Raw genomic sequence first — 16,588 nt, 5'->3', positions numbered from 1 at the left:
TCCCTCCTCTCTATCTTTTATCTTAGCCTGCTGGACCAACTTTCCTCATTCCTGAAGAAGGGCTAATGCCCGAAATGTCGATTCTCCTGTTCCCTAGATGCTGCCTGACCTGCTGCGCTTTTCCAGCAACACATTTCCATCTCTGATCTCCAGCATCTGCAGACCTCACTTTCTCCAACACAGATTTACCTGCTGAGTCTGGTTATAGTGCTATCACTGCTGTTCCTGTCGCTACTTGGGTTGGAGACAAAAAAAACCTGCAGCTGCTGGAATCCAAAATAGATCAGCTGGAAGAATACAGCAAGACAGGCAGCATCAGGAGCTGGAGAAGTTGACGTTTCGGGTGTAACCCTTCAGGACTGAGCAGAGTTGGGCATTGAGCCTTTATTGTGAGGCTGAGAACAATAAAGTTGAGGCCAGTGGCACAAACGTGGACTGATGCTGGTTGAAACCTGCTGTTTAATATTCTAGCTCCAGGTTTTGAATTGCTCACGGTTGAATTTAGATTGGATTTGGAAAGGAATCGGGATTAACTGGGAAGTCCGCATTTCCGTTGTGATGGCGTGTCATAGATCGAGAACTGCGGACAATTCTGGAAGATGGTGCTTGGGAAGAGGAAAATGCGAGTGCTCCTGTGATTTAAAACAAATGTAACAACCCCAGGCATGTCAATAACTAACGAAAAATGAACTTTTAAAAAAAAGAATCAAAGTTCACCGCAGCCTAAGAATAACGAAATCAGGGAACCCCCAACCCCCTTTTTTTCCAGGACGGTGTAGATCAAATTTCAGTCAATTCTGAGGGGGCGAAAAATGCAAAAAGCATGTTCACTTGTTCGGAAAGTCTGCGTCTTTTGTGTCCCTGAGTTGTTTGTGCTGTTCACTGATTTGCTCCATTCCGGCGATCCGGTTCCACAGTAAGTGGCCGCCTCCCAGTCTGCCTGTGGGCGGGTTGTTTGTACTGACTGGCGTTCACACTGTGCTGCTGCTGCGAGCTGCAGCCTGCCTCCCCCTCTGCTCCCCCAGTCCTGGCTGCAGCCTGCTCTCCCAGTCCCGGTGGCCATGCAGGCGGACTCACGCCGCGTATAACAGAGTGCACAGACTGCGGCGCCCGGCAGCACCGTGGCTGCAAGGCATAACTTGACCCTTGAGTTTCGCGCAACAGTATCGTCAGCTGTGAACGCCAAGATCTCATCTTCACCTGCTACCATGGTTGCCAAGGATTACCCCTATTGTATTGCAGCTAAGAGGACAAACTGTGCCTTGGAAGTGCATAGTGTCAGCTCCAGCACTAAAGAAACCGAGGTATTGTGTGGCAATATGTTTTGTCTCGATGTGATAACTGTTGCTTTGTGTCGACTACTGAGATAGTGAGTTAAATCATGACTGTTTTGTGTACAAGAAGCTGGATTGAGAAATGAATGTACTCGTTTGTGAATTTGTTACTTCAAGAACAAATTTCTTGATTTAAACTCCTCACCTATAAATTTGGTTAACTCGTTAAAATGTGATATTATTTAAAGTTAATGTTGAATGTCATTCAAATCGCTATGGTGTTATCTCCATAAAGACAGCCCTTTTCAGCTGTCAAAAGCTTTTTTCCTTATAAGTATTTGGACCCTTCTTTAATTCGCCGTAGTCAATCGACCGAGTTTCTCGACCTCATTGTTAAGAATGAAAACTGTACAAAGTGTTCCTCCATGTCTTTGAAGTCTCCAAGCCAGACAACAGCTGATGTGAAATCCTCTCTGATTTCCAAAGTCTGCCACTTCCATCCTGGCTGCTTCACTCAGCGGTTTGTACTTTGTTTATACAGTAATGTGCAACCCCTTTGAGAATTAGGCCTGGCAGCCAGTAGAGGGGGAGGTAAACCTGTCTAGCCCTCCTGGACTCAGGAAAAGTGTAGGGATTTTATTGTGAGTGGATTTTTGTACAAGGGTAGTGCAGTGTCCATATGGGTGTGTGCTTATTTAAATACAAAATATAACTGCACGCGTGTGCAAATCCAGCTGAGGAGAGCGAGGAGGGAATAAAAAACCCTTTAGTCTGCTTACTTCTGCTAGTTGTTTTTACAGACCAAAAGGATTCCAAATATATTTATGGCAAGCTAGTGCAGTGCGTAGTTTTTCTTTGGTAGCTTTGTTCGTGAAATCGCCCCAGGTTGGTTCTTCGAACTCGGCACTTCAAATGGGGAATGTACCTGTTGGAGCGAGGCGGCTGATAATTGGAATCTCCAACCTTTAGCACTGATTCACTTGCCAGTCTCATTCATGATCTCCGCCCTGATCTCTCAGTGAATTCTGCTAATTATATCAGGCTGTCAGTGAAAGATGATTAAAGTAAGACACAGTGAACAGACGAGTCTGATGAATTACAAATGTTGGACACGGGTTTGCCAACATGTTGCTATGTGCATATTAATGTTGGTTAGTCTTGGGAAGAGAACCTTGATTTTTTGAACCGCTGAATTGTATCATTCAGTTAGTTAAATTTTGATTTAAAGATACAGGTTGAAAGTACTTCTATCTCTTTGCCTGAGCATCTCTTAGATCTACAATATCTACAATATAACTTCAAAAAAATTGGAAGTCTCCTTCTCAGATCTATGCAATTAAAATTTTCACTGCATTGAACCTTTTTCTGGCATTATGTTCCTGTTAAGTTGATTTCTGTGCTTTTACATGATTTTCCAAGTAGTGCTGAAGTTTAGGCATTTTTCATGAAATACAGAATAATTAATTTGCTTACATAATATCCACTTCCTGTCAAAGTACTGTAACACATTAAATGTGAAGCATTTTTGAGGTATGAATATTTCATTAAATTGATTTTTGATTTCAGGTTGCTGTGAATCACTCAGCCTATTTTTATACACTTATTACTGTTACAGGAACTTTTAACAAAATAATGTCAAGCTTCATGTGTAGTTCTCATGCACACAACCTTATTAAAGCATTCACTACCCTCACTACTGCTTTTGAGTGGGGGAGGTGTTTTATAGAATCTTGAACTAATATGACCAGGATGCCTTCTAGCTTCAACATGCTGTAACAGCAATAGAACTTCTATGATTAACAAAATGTTGTAATCTGTCTTGGTGTACCTGTATTCAAATGGCTTTAGCTATTTAAACTTGATTGATTTCATCTCTCCAGTTTGAACAAGATGTCAGTGCTTGGCACAAGTTTAACAGCAAACAAAAAACTTAATAACCAATGCATTTTTCTTAATGTTAGAAACATTGGCACTGTGGAGAAGGTATAACTTACAATAAAAATTGAAAAAATCTAATCTGTAAATTAATTTAGATAAATTTACAGCTGAAATATTATACAACCAATTGTGAGTGATTTGATCTGTCCACCAGTGATTTTTTTTTGTGCTTGAAAGATCTTTTCCAAGATTAATTTTTTTCAGGTAATAAGAACTAAACAATTAGTACAGACAAGAAATGGATGTCTTTCTCACTCCTGTTTCCCTGACAGGAAGACTGACAAATGCTTCAGTTTGATTAGAGAAATAATAATACTTGTGAATAAAAGATAAAATAACAGTGACTAAAAATGCATGTAGATCTTGTTAGTGTATTCTTCATGGCTTAGGTACTGTTACCTTAGATTCTCAACAGACTAAAATTGCTAGACTCAACTGGTGGAAATTTTGGTTATATCACACCTGTACTGAGGTCCATTTAGGCTCCGGTATCGTTAAGGTCAGTGACGTTTTTTGTTCTGAGTTTTCTTCCATTGGGTATATCAGTAATCTGTGCCATTTTCTGGGGAGGTAGCTTCCTGGATATTTGGAGAGAAAAACGCACTGTTGAGTTTTATTTCAAAGTTTTAGTAACTGACCTTTCCTGTACTTCTGTGCAATTTTTACCATGCTATTTATGAAATGTAATATTCCCCCCCCCCCATTACATTCTATAGGCATCAGAAATTTCCTTTCATTCTCCCTAGCTCAAAGTCATAGGGACCAATTGTAAGGCCCAAAGCAATCTCATGTGAAAAAATGCCAGATAAGGAAATACTTTCACCTGAGAGTCAGCTTGTCAGATTTTTATTTTTAGTAGGATTGGTGCTTATTAATATGAACCATTCAGATCAGTCAGCTGGTGCAACACTTTCAAAGAATCAAGTCAGTTAGCAAACTGAATTATGTTTAACCCCTTTTTTCCCCACTGTTACATATACACACCTTTGAAATATGAAAAGGTGAGCTGATGGATTTGGAGAACATAATTAGAAATGTTCCCATACATGTATGTCACAAGATTTTCAAAATGCATTTAAAATAGTTAACTAGTCTCATATCTTTTGGTTATTTTATCATAAATAGGCTTATTTCCTTCAAGGCTAATAATAATTGAGGATTTCTTTACGTCCTGATGAAATTTCTCCGATTTGGATATAAATAAAGGGGTTAAAGTGATGATGAACTTTACTTAATGTAGACACATTAAATTGATATTTACATATTTTGGAGTTTAGTGTCTTGATGTGTGATTTTCACCACAGGCCCACTTGCTTGTGTGTCACAATGTTTTGTTGTATTCTGTACCTTAGCCGATTTTAATTCATCTACATGCCTGTAGTTGACATCCTTTTTGTTACTGTTGAATAGTTGAGGAAAGTGCCTGCAATGTTTGTTAAAACAGCTGATATTCATAAGTGTTATAATCCAGATAGCCAGGCAGTGATGGATAGCCTAATCTCTTCACACTAAATTTATATTGACAGAGATGCATAGTGCAAACATACAGCTCCAAACCCAACCACCATAAGTTTCATTCTCACATATGAGAGCAGAAATGGATCAGCAGATAACGCCCACCACCTGAACACCGACACGCCAATTACTTAATATTTGCCCATGGGTAATAAGTTTGATATTTTATAATTAGACTGTCACCACCACTCTTCCACCCCTGCCCCCACAAAAATTAGGTTTAGTCAGACAGTTCTGATAGCACAAAATCAAGCTCCCTGTGCCTGGTCACAGGAAAGACAATTTTGTGCAATACACTTCAACTGAAAATAAAGTTACAGTTAGTAGTAAGCCATTTCAACAGTTTAAAAAGAGCTAGAAATTAACATTATTTCAGGATAATTGATTGGTATTTTTCTACCTATTATTATAAAAGAAGATACATTATTTAAAATGTATCTGTTTGCATAAACTATTTCATAGAGTAATAGAGTTGTACAGCACAGAAACAGACATTTCGGTCTAAGACGCCTGTGCTGATCCGATATCCTAATTTAATCTAATCCTATTACCTATCTTGTTTCTCATCCATTCACGGATGAAGGTGTCAATGGCTATGCAGCAGTTAAGAGTCAACCACATTGCTGTGGGTCTGGAGTCACATGTCGGCCAGACCAGGTAAGGATGGCAGTTTCCTTCCCGGAAGGACACGAGTGAACTAGATGGGTTTTTCTGACAATCGCCAATGGATTCATGGGTCATTATTAGATTCCTAATTCCAGTTTTTTACTGAACTCAAATTCCACCATCTTCCGTGGCGGAATTCAAACCCAGGTCCACAGAATATTATTTGTGTCTGGATTAATAGTCCAGCAATAATACCCTTAGGCCATTGCCTCCCTATCATTTGGCCCATATCCCTCTGACCCAATTCGTGTACCCATCCAGATAAGTGATTGTACAATGCTCCACATCTTCTTCTGGTGGTTCATTCAATACACACACTACCCTCTGCATGAAAAAGTTGCCCCTCAGGTCTCTCTTGAATGTTTGCTCTCTCATGCCTATGCCTCTTAGTTTTGAACTTCCCTATCCTGGGAAAAAGACCTTGGCTATTCAATCTATCCATTCCCCTGATGATTTTATAAACCTTCAATATGTCACTCCTTAACCTCCTCTGTTCCAGGGAAAATAAGCCCAGCCTGTTTAGCCTCTCGCTATAGATCAAACCCTCCAAATCCAGCAACATCTTTGGAAATCTTTTCTGAACCCTCTCAAGTTTAACAACATCATTCCTAAAGCAGGGAGATCAGAATTGAAAGCAATATTACAAATTTGTCCTAACCAATGTTCTGTACAGCCATAACATGACAACCCAACTTTCCTACTCAATGCACTGACCAATAAAGGCAAGCATACCAAACACCATCTTCATCACCCCAACTACCTGCAACTCCACTTTCAAGGAACTATGAACCTGCACTCCAAGATCTCTTTGTTCAACAACACTCTCCAAGAGCTTCTCCAAGGCTTGAGGGGTGACCTTATAGAGGTTTACAAAATTGAGGGGCAGGACATTGGTTAGGCCACTGTTGGAATATTGCATGCAATTCTGGTCTCCTTCCTATCGGAAAGTTGTTGTGAAACTTGAAAGGGTTCAGAAAAGATTTACAAGGATGTTGCCAGGGTTGGAGGATTTGAGCTATGGGGAGAGGCTGAACAGGCTGGGGCTGTTTTCCCTGGCTGAAGGGTGACCTTATAGAGGTCTACAAAATTGAGGGGCATAGATAGGATAAATAGACAAAATCTTTTCCCTGGGGTCGGGCAGTCCAGAACTAGAGGGCATAGGTTTAGGGCGAGAGGGGAAAGATATAAAAGAGACTTCAGGGGCAACTTTTTGACACAGAAGGTGGTACGTGTATGGAATATGCTGGCGGAGGAAGTGGTGGAGGCTGGTACAGTTGCAACATTTAAGAGGCATTTGGATGGGTATATGAATAGGAAGGGTTTGGAGAGATATGGTCCGGGTGCTGGCAGGTGGGACTAGATTGGATTGGGATATCTGGTCGGCATGGACCGAAGGGTCTGTTTCCATGCTGTACATCTCTATGACCATGATTCTATCTTAACATTCAGTATGCATGTCCTGCCCTGATTTGCCTTACCAAAATGTAGCAAATCTAAATTAAACTCCATCTGCCTTTCCTTGGCCAGCTGATCAATGTCCCATTGTACTGAGTTCAGCTTCTTCACTGTCCACTACTTTTCGTGTCATCTGCAAATTCACTAATGGGACCTCCTATATTCACAACCAAATCAATTATATAAATGCAGAAATGAAGTGGACCCAGCAGTGATCCTTGCAGCACACCACTGGTCACAGGCCTTCACTCCAAAAAGCAACCTCCAACCCTCTGTCTCCTACCTTCAAGCCAATTTTGTGTTCAAATGACTAGCCCTCCCTGGATTCCATGTGATCTAACTTTGTAGAACTTTGAAACATCTTGCTGAGATCCATTTAGAAAATGTCTACCAATCTGCCTTCATCGATCATCTTTGTCATTTCTCCAAAAAATTCAAGTTAGCGAGACACAATTTTCTGTACACAAGCCATATTGACTATCCTTACTCAGTCCTTGCCATGTAAATCCTGTACTTCAGAATCCCCTTCAACTACTTGCCCATCACTGATGGCAGGCTTGTCAGCCTGTAGGTCCCTGGCTTTTCCTTCCCATCTTTCTTAAATAATGGCACCACATTAGCCAATCTCCAGTCTTTCGACATCTCACCTGTGGCTATCAATGATACCAATATCTCAGGAAGGAGCCCAGCAATCACTTCCCTAGCTTCCCACAAAATTCTGGGATATACCTGATCAGGCCCCTGGGATTTATCTACCTTTTATGCATTTTAAGATGTCCAGCACCTCTTCCTCTGTAACATGGACACTTTTTCAAGAAGTAGTGATATCTTGAATTCTCTAGCTTCCATATCCTTCTTCACTGTAAATACTGATGCAAAATGCTCATTTAGTATCTCACCCATCTCCCGTGCTTCCACGTGTAAGTAGTCTTGTTGATTTTAAGGGACCTTATTCTCTCCCTAGTTACACTTTTGTCTATGTATTTGTAGAATCTCTTTGGATTCGCCTTAATACTATTTGCCAAAGCTATGTCGTGTCCCCGTTCTGCCCTCTGGATTTCCCTCTTAAGTGTTCTCCTACTGCCCTTACACTCGTGTAGGATTCACTTGATCCCAGCTGTCTATATCTGGCATATGAATCCTTGTTATCTTGACCAAAACCTCAATTTCTGTCATGCAGCATTTGCTACACCCACCAGCCATGCTGTTATCACTAACAGGAACATTCTGTCTCTTGACTCGCACTATCTCAGTTTTGAAGGCACCCCACTTTCCAATTGTCCTTTTACCTGCAAATACTCTCCCAATTCATTTCTGAAAATTCTTGCCTAATATGGCTAAAATTGGCCTTATTCCAATTTAAAACTTTAACTTTTAGATCAAGTCTATCCTTTTCCATCACTATTTAAAAACTAATAGAATTATAATCACTTGACCTAAAGAGCTCCCCCACTGATGCCTCAGTTACCTGCCCTGTCCTATTTCCCAAGAGAAGGTCATGTTTTGCTCCCTCTCTAGTAGGTACATCCACATATTGAATAAGAAAATTTTCTTGTACACGTTTAACAAATTCCTCTCCATCCAAGCCCCTTAACACTATGGCAGTGCTAGTCTATGTTTGGAAAGTTAAAATCCCCTACTGTAACCACCCAGATATTCTTAGATACCTGAGATCTCCATACAAATTTGTTTCTCAATTTCCTGTTGACTATTGGGGGACATATAGTACAATCCCAAAAAGGTTATTGTCCCTCTTTTATTTCTCAGTTCCACCCGTATAACTTCACTGGATGTACTCCCAGGAATATCCACCCTATGTACAGCCTAATGTTATCCTTAACTAAAGAATACCCGTCCTCTCTTATCCCTTCTCCTCCCCTCCCCCCCCCCCCTTCTATCCTTCCTATTGTTGGAATTTATACTAAGAGTATTGAAAATGAAAATTTTGAGGAAAGAACACCCTTAGTTCCTTCCAGAAAATATATTTTAGCACCTTGAGCAATTTTTAAATTTCCCATTGCTGCCAACTGCACGTTTGTTGATCTGCAACAATTGTGATCAAATGTTAGCTGTACCTTTGCCTTAAGTATGGCCTCCAGTGTCCCAAATGTATTTATAGTGTGATCTTTGTTAAATGCCATCAGCTTCTATTCAGGGCTGTTGTTGAGTTGATTTTTTTCTGGGACGATATTAGCATTTCTAAAGCTGTTAGTTAGATTTTTGAGAGTTTATCAAGTTGGCATTTTGTGCAGGGGTCTTCTGGTTTCTGTGGCGTTGTACTACATTAAGTATTAACTGACACTAAAGAATCCAGAGGAGTTTAAAAATTAGACATAAAGTTTGAGTTCAGATAATAACCTATCTTGTCTACATTTAGAACAACAATATTTTGACTTTCATTATGCAGCATTCCCATAACTATTGGATGGAATAAACAAATTTGTATTTTGTTAAGCTCTTTGAACAATTCTACCTATCCAAGGGTTTTTAGTGCACTTCAGTACAGATTAGTAAGTTATTAAGCACTTATCATTTCATATTAAGGAAGGTGCATGATCTAACATTGTGGTCCTTCTCTTGGGTGTGAGAAAACAAAATTATTCAGGTTCTGATGAATCACTTAAAAGAAATGCTAAAATGCACAGCATAAAGACTCCTCTGTCTCTCAGATAATTTAATATTAACCAGACTTAAGGCACTGGGAATATTGAATCCTACTTCTCAATCCAGTTAGACTTGTAGCAGGAAACATTTGACATGCACAATACACAATGGCCTTTAACTAAATGCATTCATTTTATAAAACAGGTTTGTATGTTATTGTCTTAAATGGTTGACTAACACGTAATCAGAACAGGAAAATTTTAATGTGGGTGTGCCTTACATATTGTTTGTAACCCTGGAGAAGCAGCTTGATGTACCTCTTGTTAATCTTTTGGAAGTCTATAGTTTATGTATGCATGCAATTTAAATCCTATCATTGATATCCACATCAGGAAACATTCTTACCGGTTCTTGTTCTACAATTTAATAGTTGTGTCAATCAGGCTAAGGTTACTGGTTCTACCCAAAATATTACAACAAATGTTGTTGCCGTGTTAATGCAAAATTGCATTAATTGCCTAAATTATTTCAATACTTTTTCTGGTTACCATACCCAAACTTACTTTTAAGTAGAATTTATTGATTTTTTTTATCGCCAATTCAAAGGTAGACTTGACAACAGTTATAAATTAGGAGATAGTTTAGTCTTCATAGATGTGTCTCTGTAGAAAAAGTGAAGATAGTTAGAACTAAACAAAATTAAAAGAACCCTACAGATATAGAATTGAATTCAGTCTTTTAAATTAAGATTCACTCAACATTCAATGGTATTTAGTGTAAAAAGAGGAAGTAATCCTTGAAGATTCATACTAGATAGTGAAAAGTATCTCTTTCAAAAAAAAATCAGGTATGCTACACTGTCATACTATATAATTAGTTTAAACACAAAGTATGGATAGTTTCAGTTGTCTATGAAATAATTTGAAAAAAACGATCCGTTTCTGGTCGTGAGGATTCATTTGGATGATCAACTGCTATATTCAAAGCCTTTCATCTGCAGAAGGTTCTATTATTGAACAAATGTGTAGAACTCCAATGCTGTCATCTTTTACAGGATTATGTGTAACATTTTATAAAAGAGTTAAAATCTATGAAAGTCATTGAAAGATGATCAGAGGATTAGATAGAGTAGACAATGAAAGTCTTTTTCCTAGGATGATGATGTCAGCGTGTATGAGGGGCAAAACTACAAATTGAGGGGTGATAGATTTAAGACAGATGTCAGAGGCATGTTCTTTCCGCAGAGTGGTAAGGGCGTGGAATGTCCTACCTGATAATGTAGTCAACCCAGCCACATTAGGGAGATTTAAACAATCCTTAGATAAGCACATGGATGATTTTGGGATAGTGTAGGGGACGGGCTGAGAATAGTTCACAGGTTGGCACAACATTGAGGGCCAAATGAGCTGTTCTGCGCTGCATTGTTCTATGTTCTAAAGCTGTGACTGAAGATTTGATCAGTGATTCTGTATATTGTGGTGAATTTGCTGAATAATTGTTATTTCATTATCAGTTTTCTATCATTTTTCCAGATGTTGGATGATCTTTAAATTGTCATGATAATCACTCTTGCCCACCTGGTCTCACTCACCAGTTACTTCTATCCTTGCTGACCTGTATTGGCTATTAATCTAAACCAATCGCAATGTTTTCATCATCATAATGAAATTCCTCATGGTCGCATGCCTCTTTATCTCTGTCCAAGCTACCACATCATTCACCCCACAACTTTCCCACTCCCTGAACTCTCTTCCACTGACAACCTCTCATCCTGTTTGATCTCCCATTGGAGATCATGCATTTGGCCACTTAGACCATGTGTGCTGGTATTCTCTCCATAAACATCTCCCCATGTATACCTCCCCTCTTTTAATACCTTAAGCACCTTCATAAAATCTGTCTCTCCTGGTGTCTCATTCTTTGGCTTATTATTCATTTTTCTTAGACTTCTGGGAAATTCCTTGATGTTTTCTATCATGCTAAGTTTGTTATATACTTGCAAGTTGTTGCATGTGTAAGTCGTGATTCTTTAAAACTATAATATTCTGTGTGATGCTATTCAGTAAATTACACAGAATAAAAATGATAATTAGGGTGATATGTGTCTAATTGTCATGCCTTACAGCTCTGAAACCTCCTATATATCAATGCATGCCTTTGTTGTATCTGATGCAGTAGTATTTTTCCCATCCTGTGTGAGACTTGTTAATCCACCTCCACTCTTCTGTGAAATCCAATACAACAGATTATCATTGTCTTTTTAAAATACATGGTTTAGGAGAAGAATAAAATAAACAGGACAATTGTTAAGCTTCAGTACCTCCAACCCCTACTGCTTTTCAACAAAGAAAAGTCTGGCCCTGATAGCCACATTGGTGCCAAGTTGATCTCTCATCATTCTGTTCCTCCCGGTACTAATTGTGCATCACAATCTCCAACAGGGTCACCCTGCTATTAGCCATCACCTCCCAGATTTATTATGGCCTACCTTATAAAAAGGATAGAACACAATCCTTACTTCTGTCCACTGGATAAAGCTATTTACAACAAAACAATTAACTATCGGCATAAAAAAGGAGGAAAAAAAACCTCAAAATAATTATCCATGCAACTTTGTTTCACCGAAAAGTAAAATTAACTGATTTCACTTTTCAGTTTCAAAAAAGACATTCATCATTTGTGGTTCTAGTGATGGTGACAGTCAGGTAGAAGGTGATAATAAGGCTATACATAATGCTTAATTTCTTGGCAGTGCTCCATACTTTATTAGTTGCTATATTTTATGTCTTTGTCAGTATTAATTGTATTGTTGAAAGTACTGGAGCCAGACTGGTTGATTGCAGGACCATTGTGTGAACTGTTCCAGCCACCAATCTTCCTTATTCTTCTGTAACCTCAGTCAAAGGATTACAATTTTGGAGAGCATGTTAATGGGATCGAATCCGAGAGAGAGGAATACAAGGAAATTCATTGTGATTGATTTTTACAATTCTCTTTTTTTGTAGGTTCATATAGATAACTGAATCTATCCATTTTAAATATATCATAGTGCTAGTAGAAGAGGTGTTTTATACCCTTTCATCTCCACTTATGTAAATGAAAAAAATAGAAAATTGGGTAGACCATACAGCATCCTGAGTCTGCCCCAGCATTCACTAAGGTCATAGCAGATCTATCTTAACTCCAATTTCCCTCCTGTTCCCATGATTACCTTAGTACCCAATAAAAATTCAAAATCTTCAAAGTTAATAAAGACTATTTAACCAAAGAAAAATCTATTTAACTGTTTGGTTTCGATTTTCTTCCCTTCCCTCGAACAATTAGATTTGTTTCTTGAGTAGTCAGATATTTGCATGCATTTTCTTCAGGGACCTGCATGAACTTTTAATACATTTTCTTACACGTTAAAAGGTTCACAATATTACAAAATGCAAAAGTGGTCTTACGTTTTTGCTATATGATAAAAGGATTAACTTTGTGTAAATTTATCTAGGTAATGCAAAAATACCATTGAAGAAATAAAACAGAGCAGCTCACCCATCAATTTTACATGGGTGAGCTGCTCTGTTTTATTTCTTCATTGGTTTTCGTCCAACAGATTTATTTGGAAGCACTAGCTTTCAGAGTGCTGCTCCTTCATCAGGTGGTTGTGGAGGTTCAGATCATGCTCACAGAATTTACAGCCAAAGGACTCCAGTGTCATGGAGATGTGATACAGTAAACACCTTGCATAATGTCCATATTACAGAGGAGGAAGTGCTGGATGTCTTGAAACGCATAAAAGTGGATAAATTCCCAGGACCTGATCAGGCGTACCCTAGCACTCTGTGGGAAGCTTGAGAAGTGATTACTGGGTCTCTTGCTGAGGTATTTGTATCATCAATAGTCATAGGTGAGGTTGGCTAATGTGGTGCCAATGTTTAAGAACAGTGGTAAGGACAAACCAGGGAACTATAGACAAGTGAGCCTGATGTTAATGGTGGGCAAATTGTTGGAGGGAATCCTGGGACAGGATGCACATGTATTTGGAAAGGCAAGGACTGATTAGGGATAGTCAACATGGCTTTGTTCGTGGGAAATCATATCTCACAAACTTGATTGAGGTTTTTGAAGAAGTAACAAAGAGGATTGATGAGGGCAGAGTGGTAGATGTGATCTATATAGACTTCAGTAAGGTGTTCATCACGGTCCCCATGGGACACTGGTTAGCAAGGTTAGATCTCATGGAATAAAGGAAGAACTCACCATTTGGGTACAGAACTGGCTCAAAGGTAGAAGACAGAGAGTGGTAGTGGAGGGTTGTTTCATAGACTGGAGGCCTGTGACCAGTGGAGTGCCACAAGGATCGGTGCTGGGTCCTCTACTTTTTGTCACTTATATAAATGATTTGGATGTGAGCATAAGAGGTACAGTTAGTAAGTTTGCAGCTGACACCAAAATTGGAGGTGTAGTGGACAGCGAAGAGGGTTACCTCAGATTACTACAGGATCTTGACCCAATGGGCTGAGAAGTGGAAGATGGAGTTTAATTCAGATAAATGCGAGGTGCTGCATTTTGGGAAAGCAAATCTTAGCAGGACTTATACACTTAATGGTAAGGTCCTAGGGAGTGTTGCAGATTAAAGAAACCTTAGAGTGCAAGTTCATAGCTCCTTGAAAGTGGAGTCGCAGCTAGATAGGATAGTGAAGAGGCCGTTTGGTACACTTTCTTTTATTCATCAGAGTTTGAGTAAAGGAGTTGGGAGGTCATGTTGCGGCTGTACAGGACATTGGCTGGGTCACTGTTAGAATATTGCAATTCTGGTCTCCTTCCTATTGGAAAGATGTTGTGAAACTTGAAAAGGTTCAGAAAAGATTTACAAAGATGTTGCCAGGGTTGGAGGATTTGAGCTACAGGGAGAGGCTGAACAGGCTGGGGCTTTTTTCCCTGGAGCGTCGGAGGCTGAGGGGTGACCTTATAGAAGATTACAAAATCATGAGGGGCATGGATAGGGTAAATAGACAAAATCTTTTCCCTGGGATCGGCAGTCCAGAACTAGAGGGCATAGGATTAGGGTGAGAGGGGAAAGATATAAAAGAGACCTAGGGGGCAACTTTTTGACATAGAACATGGTACGTGTATGGAATGAGCTGCCAGAGGAAGTGGTGGAGGTTGGTACAAATGCAACATTTAAGAGGCATTTGGATGGGTATATGAATAGGAAGGGTTTGGAGGGATATGGTCTGGGTGCTGGCAGGTGGGACTAGATTGGGTTGGGATATCTGGTCGGCGTGGACAGATTGGACCGACGGGTCTGTTTCCATGCTGTACATCTCTATGACTTTATGACTCTTAGATTAAAAACTTTCATCTTTTAGAATGGGATATGCTAGTTTTATTGCTTGATATGTAAATCCCAGAACTACTTTTAAATTACATTCTCAAGATAGCTCAGCTTTTTAAACAATAGGTGTGAAGTCTGTCTGTGTCCCAATGCTAAGTCAGGCTGACAAACCCTTTATAGTTTTACATGAATTCATGCAGCAAAATAAAATGTAATTCTATAAAAACAAATTTGCTGCATAAGCTTTTATGTGTATGTATTAAAACAACCATCCCCTACAGACAAACCCTCTGCGTCCACCGAATCTGTTCAGGCGAGGAGGAACGTGACAGACAGTTGAAAGTGCTCAAGGATGCCCTCATTCGAACAGGGTATGACGCTCAACTCATCGATCACCAGTTCCAACATGCCACAGCAAGAAACCGTAATGACCTCCTCAGGAGACAGACACAGGCTGCAACAGACAGGGTACCCTTTGTTGTCCAGTACTTCCCAGGATCCGAATGACTCAACCAATGTCTTTGCAGCCTGCAGCATATTATCGATGAGGGTGAGCACCTCGCCAAGACTTACCCCGCACCTCCACTTCTTGCCTTTAAACAACCACCAAACCTTAAACAGATCATGATTCATAGCAAACTGCCCTGCCTTCAGAACAACACCATCATACAACCCTGCCACAGCAGCCGTTGCAAGATGTGTCAGAGTATTGAAATGGGTAACACCATTACACGTGGGGACAGCATCCACCATCTACACAATGAGTACTCATGTGACTCTGCCACTGTGGTCTATCTCATAAGCTGCATGCAAGGATACCCTGAGTCAAGGTACATTAGCGAGACCAAGCAAAGGCTATGATGTCAGACAAATGGGCACTGCACAACAATCACCAAGCAGGAGTATTCCTTTCAGTTGGGGAATACTTCAGTGGCCCAGGATATTTGGCCTCGGACCTTTGGGTGACCATCCTCCAAAGTGGACTTTGGGACAAGCAACAACACAGAGTGGCTGAGCAGAAGCTAGTAGCAAAGTTCATTACCCATGCGAATGGCCTCAACTAGGACCTTGGGTTCATCTCACACTACAGGTGACCCCACTGCATGATATTCACACACTCACACTACCACACAGACCCTGCCCCAAACACAATCTCTCACACAAATTTGCGTACACACACACTCCGCACTCAGACAAACATATGCGCACTCTCTCTCACACACACACTCACGCACTCAATCTGTCACTCCTACATGCGCACACATATAAGCTTATGGTGTGAATTTATTTTTGCACAATTACATTTTATTTTGCTCAAAAACTGCATGAATCCATGTAAAACTCTGTAAAACTATACAGAGGGTTTGTCAGTCTGACATAGCATTGGGACACAGACATTCTTCATACCTATTGTTTAAAAAGCTGAGCTATCTTGAGAATGTAACTTAAAAGAAATTCTGGGATTTACATATCAAAGAATATCCTATTAATATCCTATTATAAAATATGAAAGTCTTAATCTAAGATTGTTTATTGTATCACATCTCCATGACATTGGACTCCTTTGGCTATAAATTCTGCGAGCATGATCTTAACCTCCACAACCTGATGAAGAGCGACGTTCCGAAAGCTAGTGCTTTCAAATAAACCTGTTGGACTGTAACCTGGCGTTGTGTGATTTTTAACTTTGTCCATTCCAGTCCAACACTGGCACCTCCCAGTCATCTATTTTACATAATTAATGAAGTTTGGGGATTGCCATCACAGCTTTGAATAACATTGACATTGTTGCGTTTGTACTTGCTCAGCAAAC

General features: G+C 39.8%; 1 protein-coding gene across 5 annotated transcripts in view; it reads left to right on the top strand.

Moving 5' to 3' along the window:
- arhgef3 (Rho guanine nucleotide exchange factor (GEF) 3) overlaps positions 1–16,588 on the top strand; it is a 328,180-nt gene that overhangs the window by 268,459 nt on the left and 43,133 nt on the right. Inside the window, exon 1 of one of the 5 annotated variants that reach the window (XM_043708107.1) lies at positions 367–1,304. The exons of the other annotated variants lie outside the window; for them this stretch is intronic. Coding sequence (XP_043564042.1) covers positions 1,209–1,304 — 96 coding nt within the window. The 5' untranslated portion in view covers positions 367–1,208. Of the gene's footprint in view, positions 1–366; positions 1,305–16,588 lie in introns of those variants that run through there. 5 annotated transcript variants of the gene reach the window in all.

Source organism: Chiloscyllium plagiosum, chromosome 18 (assembly GCF_004010195.1).
Source record: "Chiloscyllium plagiosum isolate BGI_BamShark_2017 chromosome 18, ASM401019v2, whole genome shotgun sequence".
NCBI classification, from domain to species: domain Eukaryota; kingdom Metazoa; phylum Chordata; class Chondrichthyes; order Orectolobiformes; family Hemiscylliidae; genus Chiloscyllium; species Chiloscyllium plagiosum.
The sequence above is the reverse complement of the archived record's forward strand: the minus strand, read 5'-3'. Positions and strand labels throughout refer to the sequence as shown.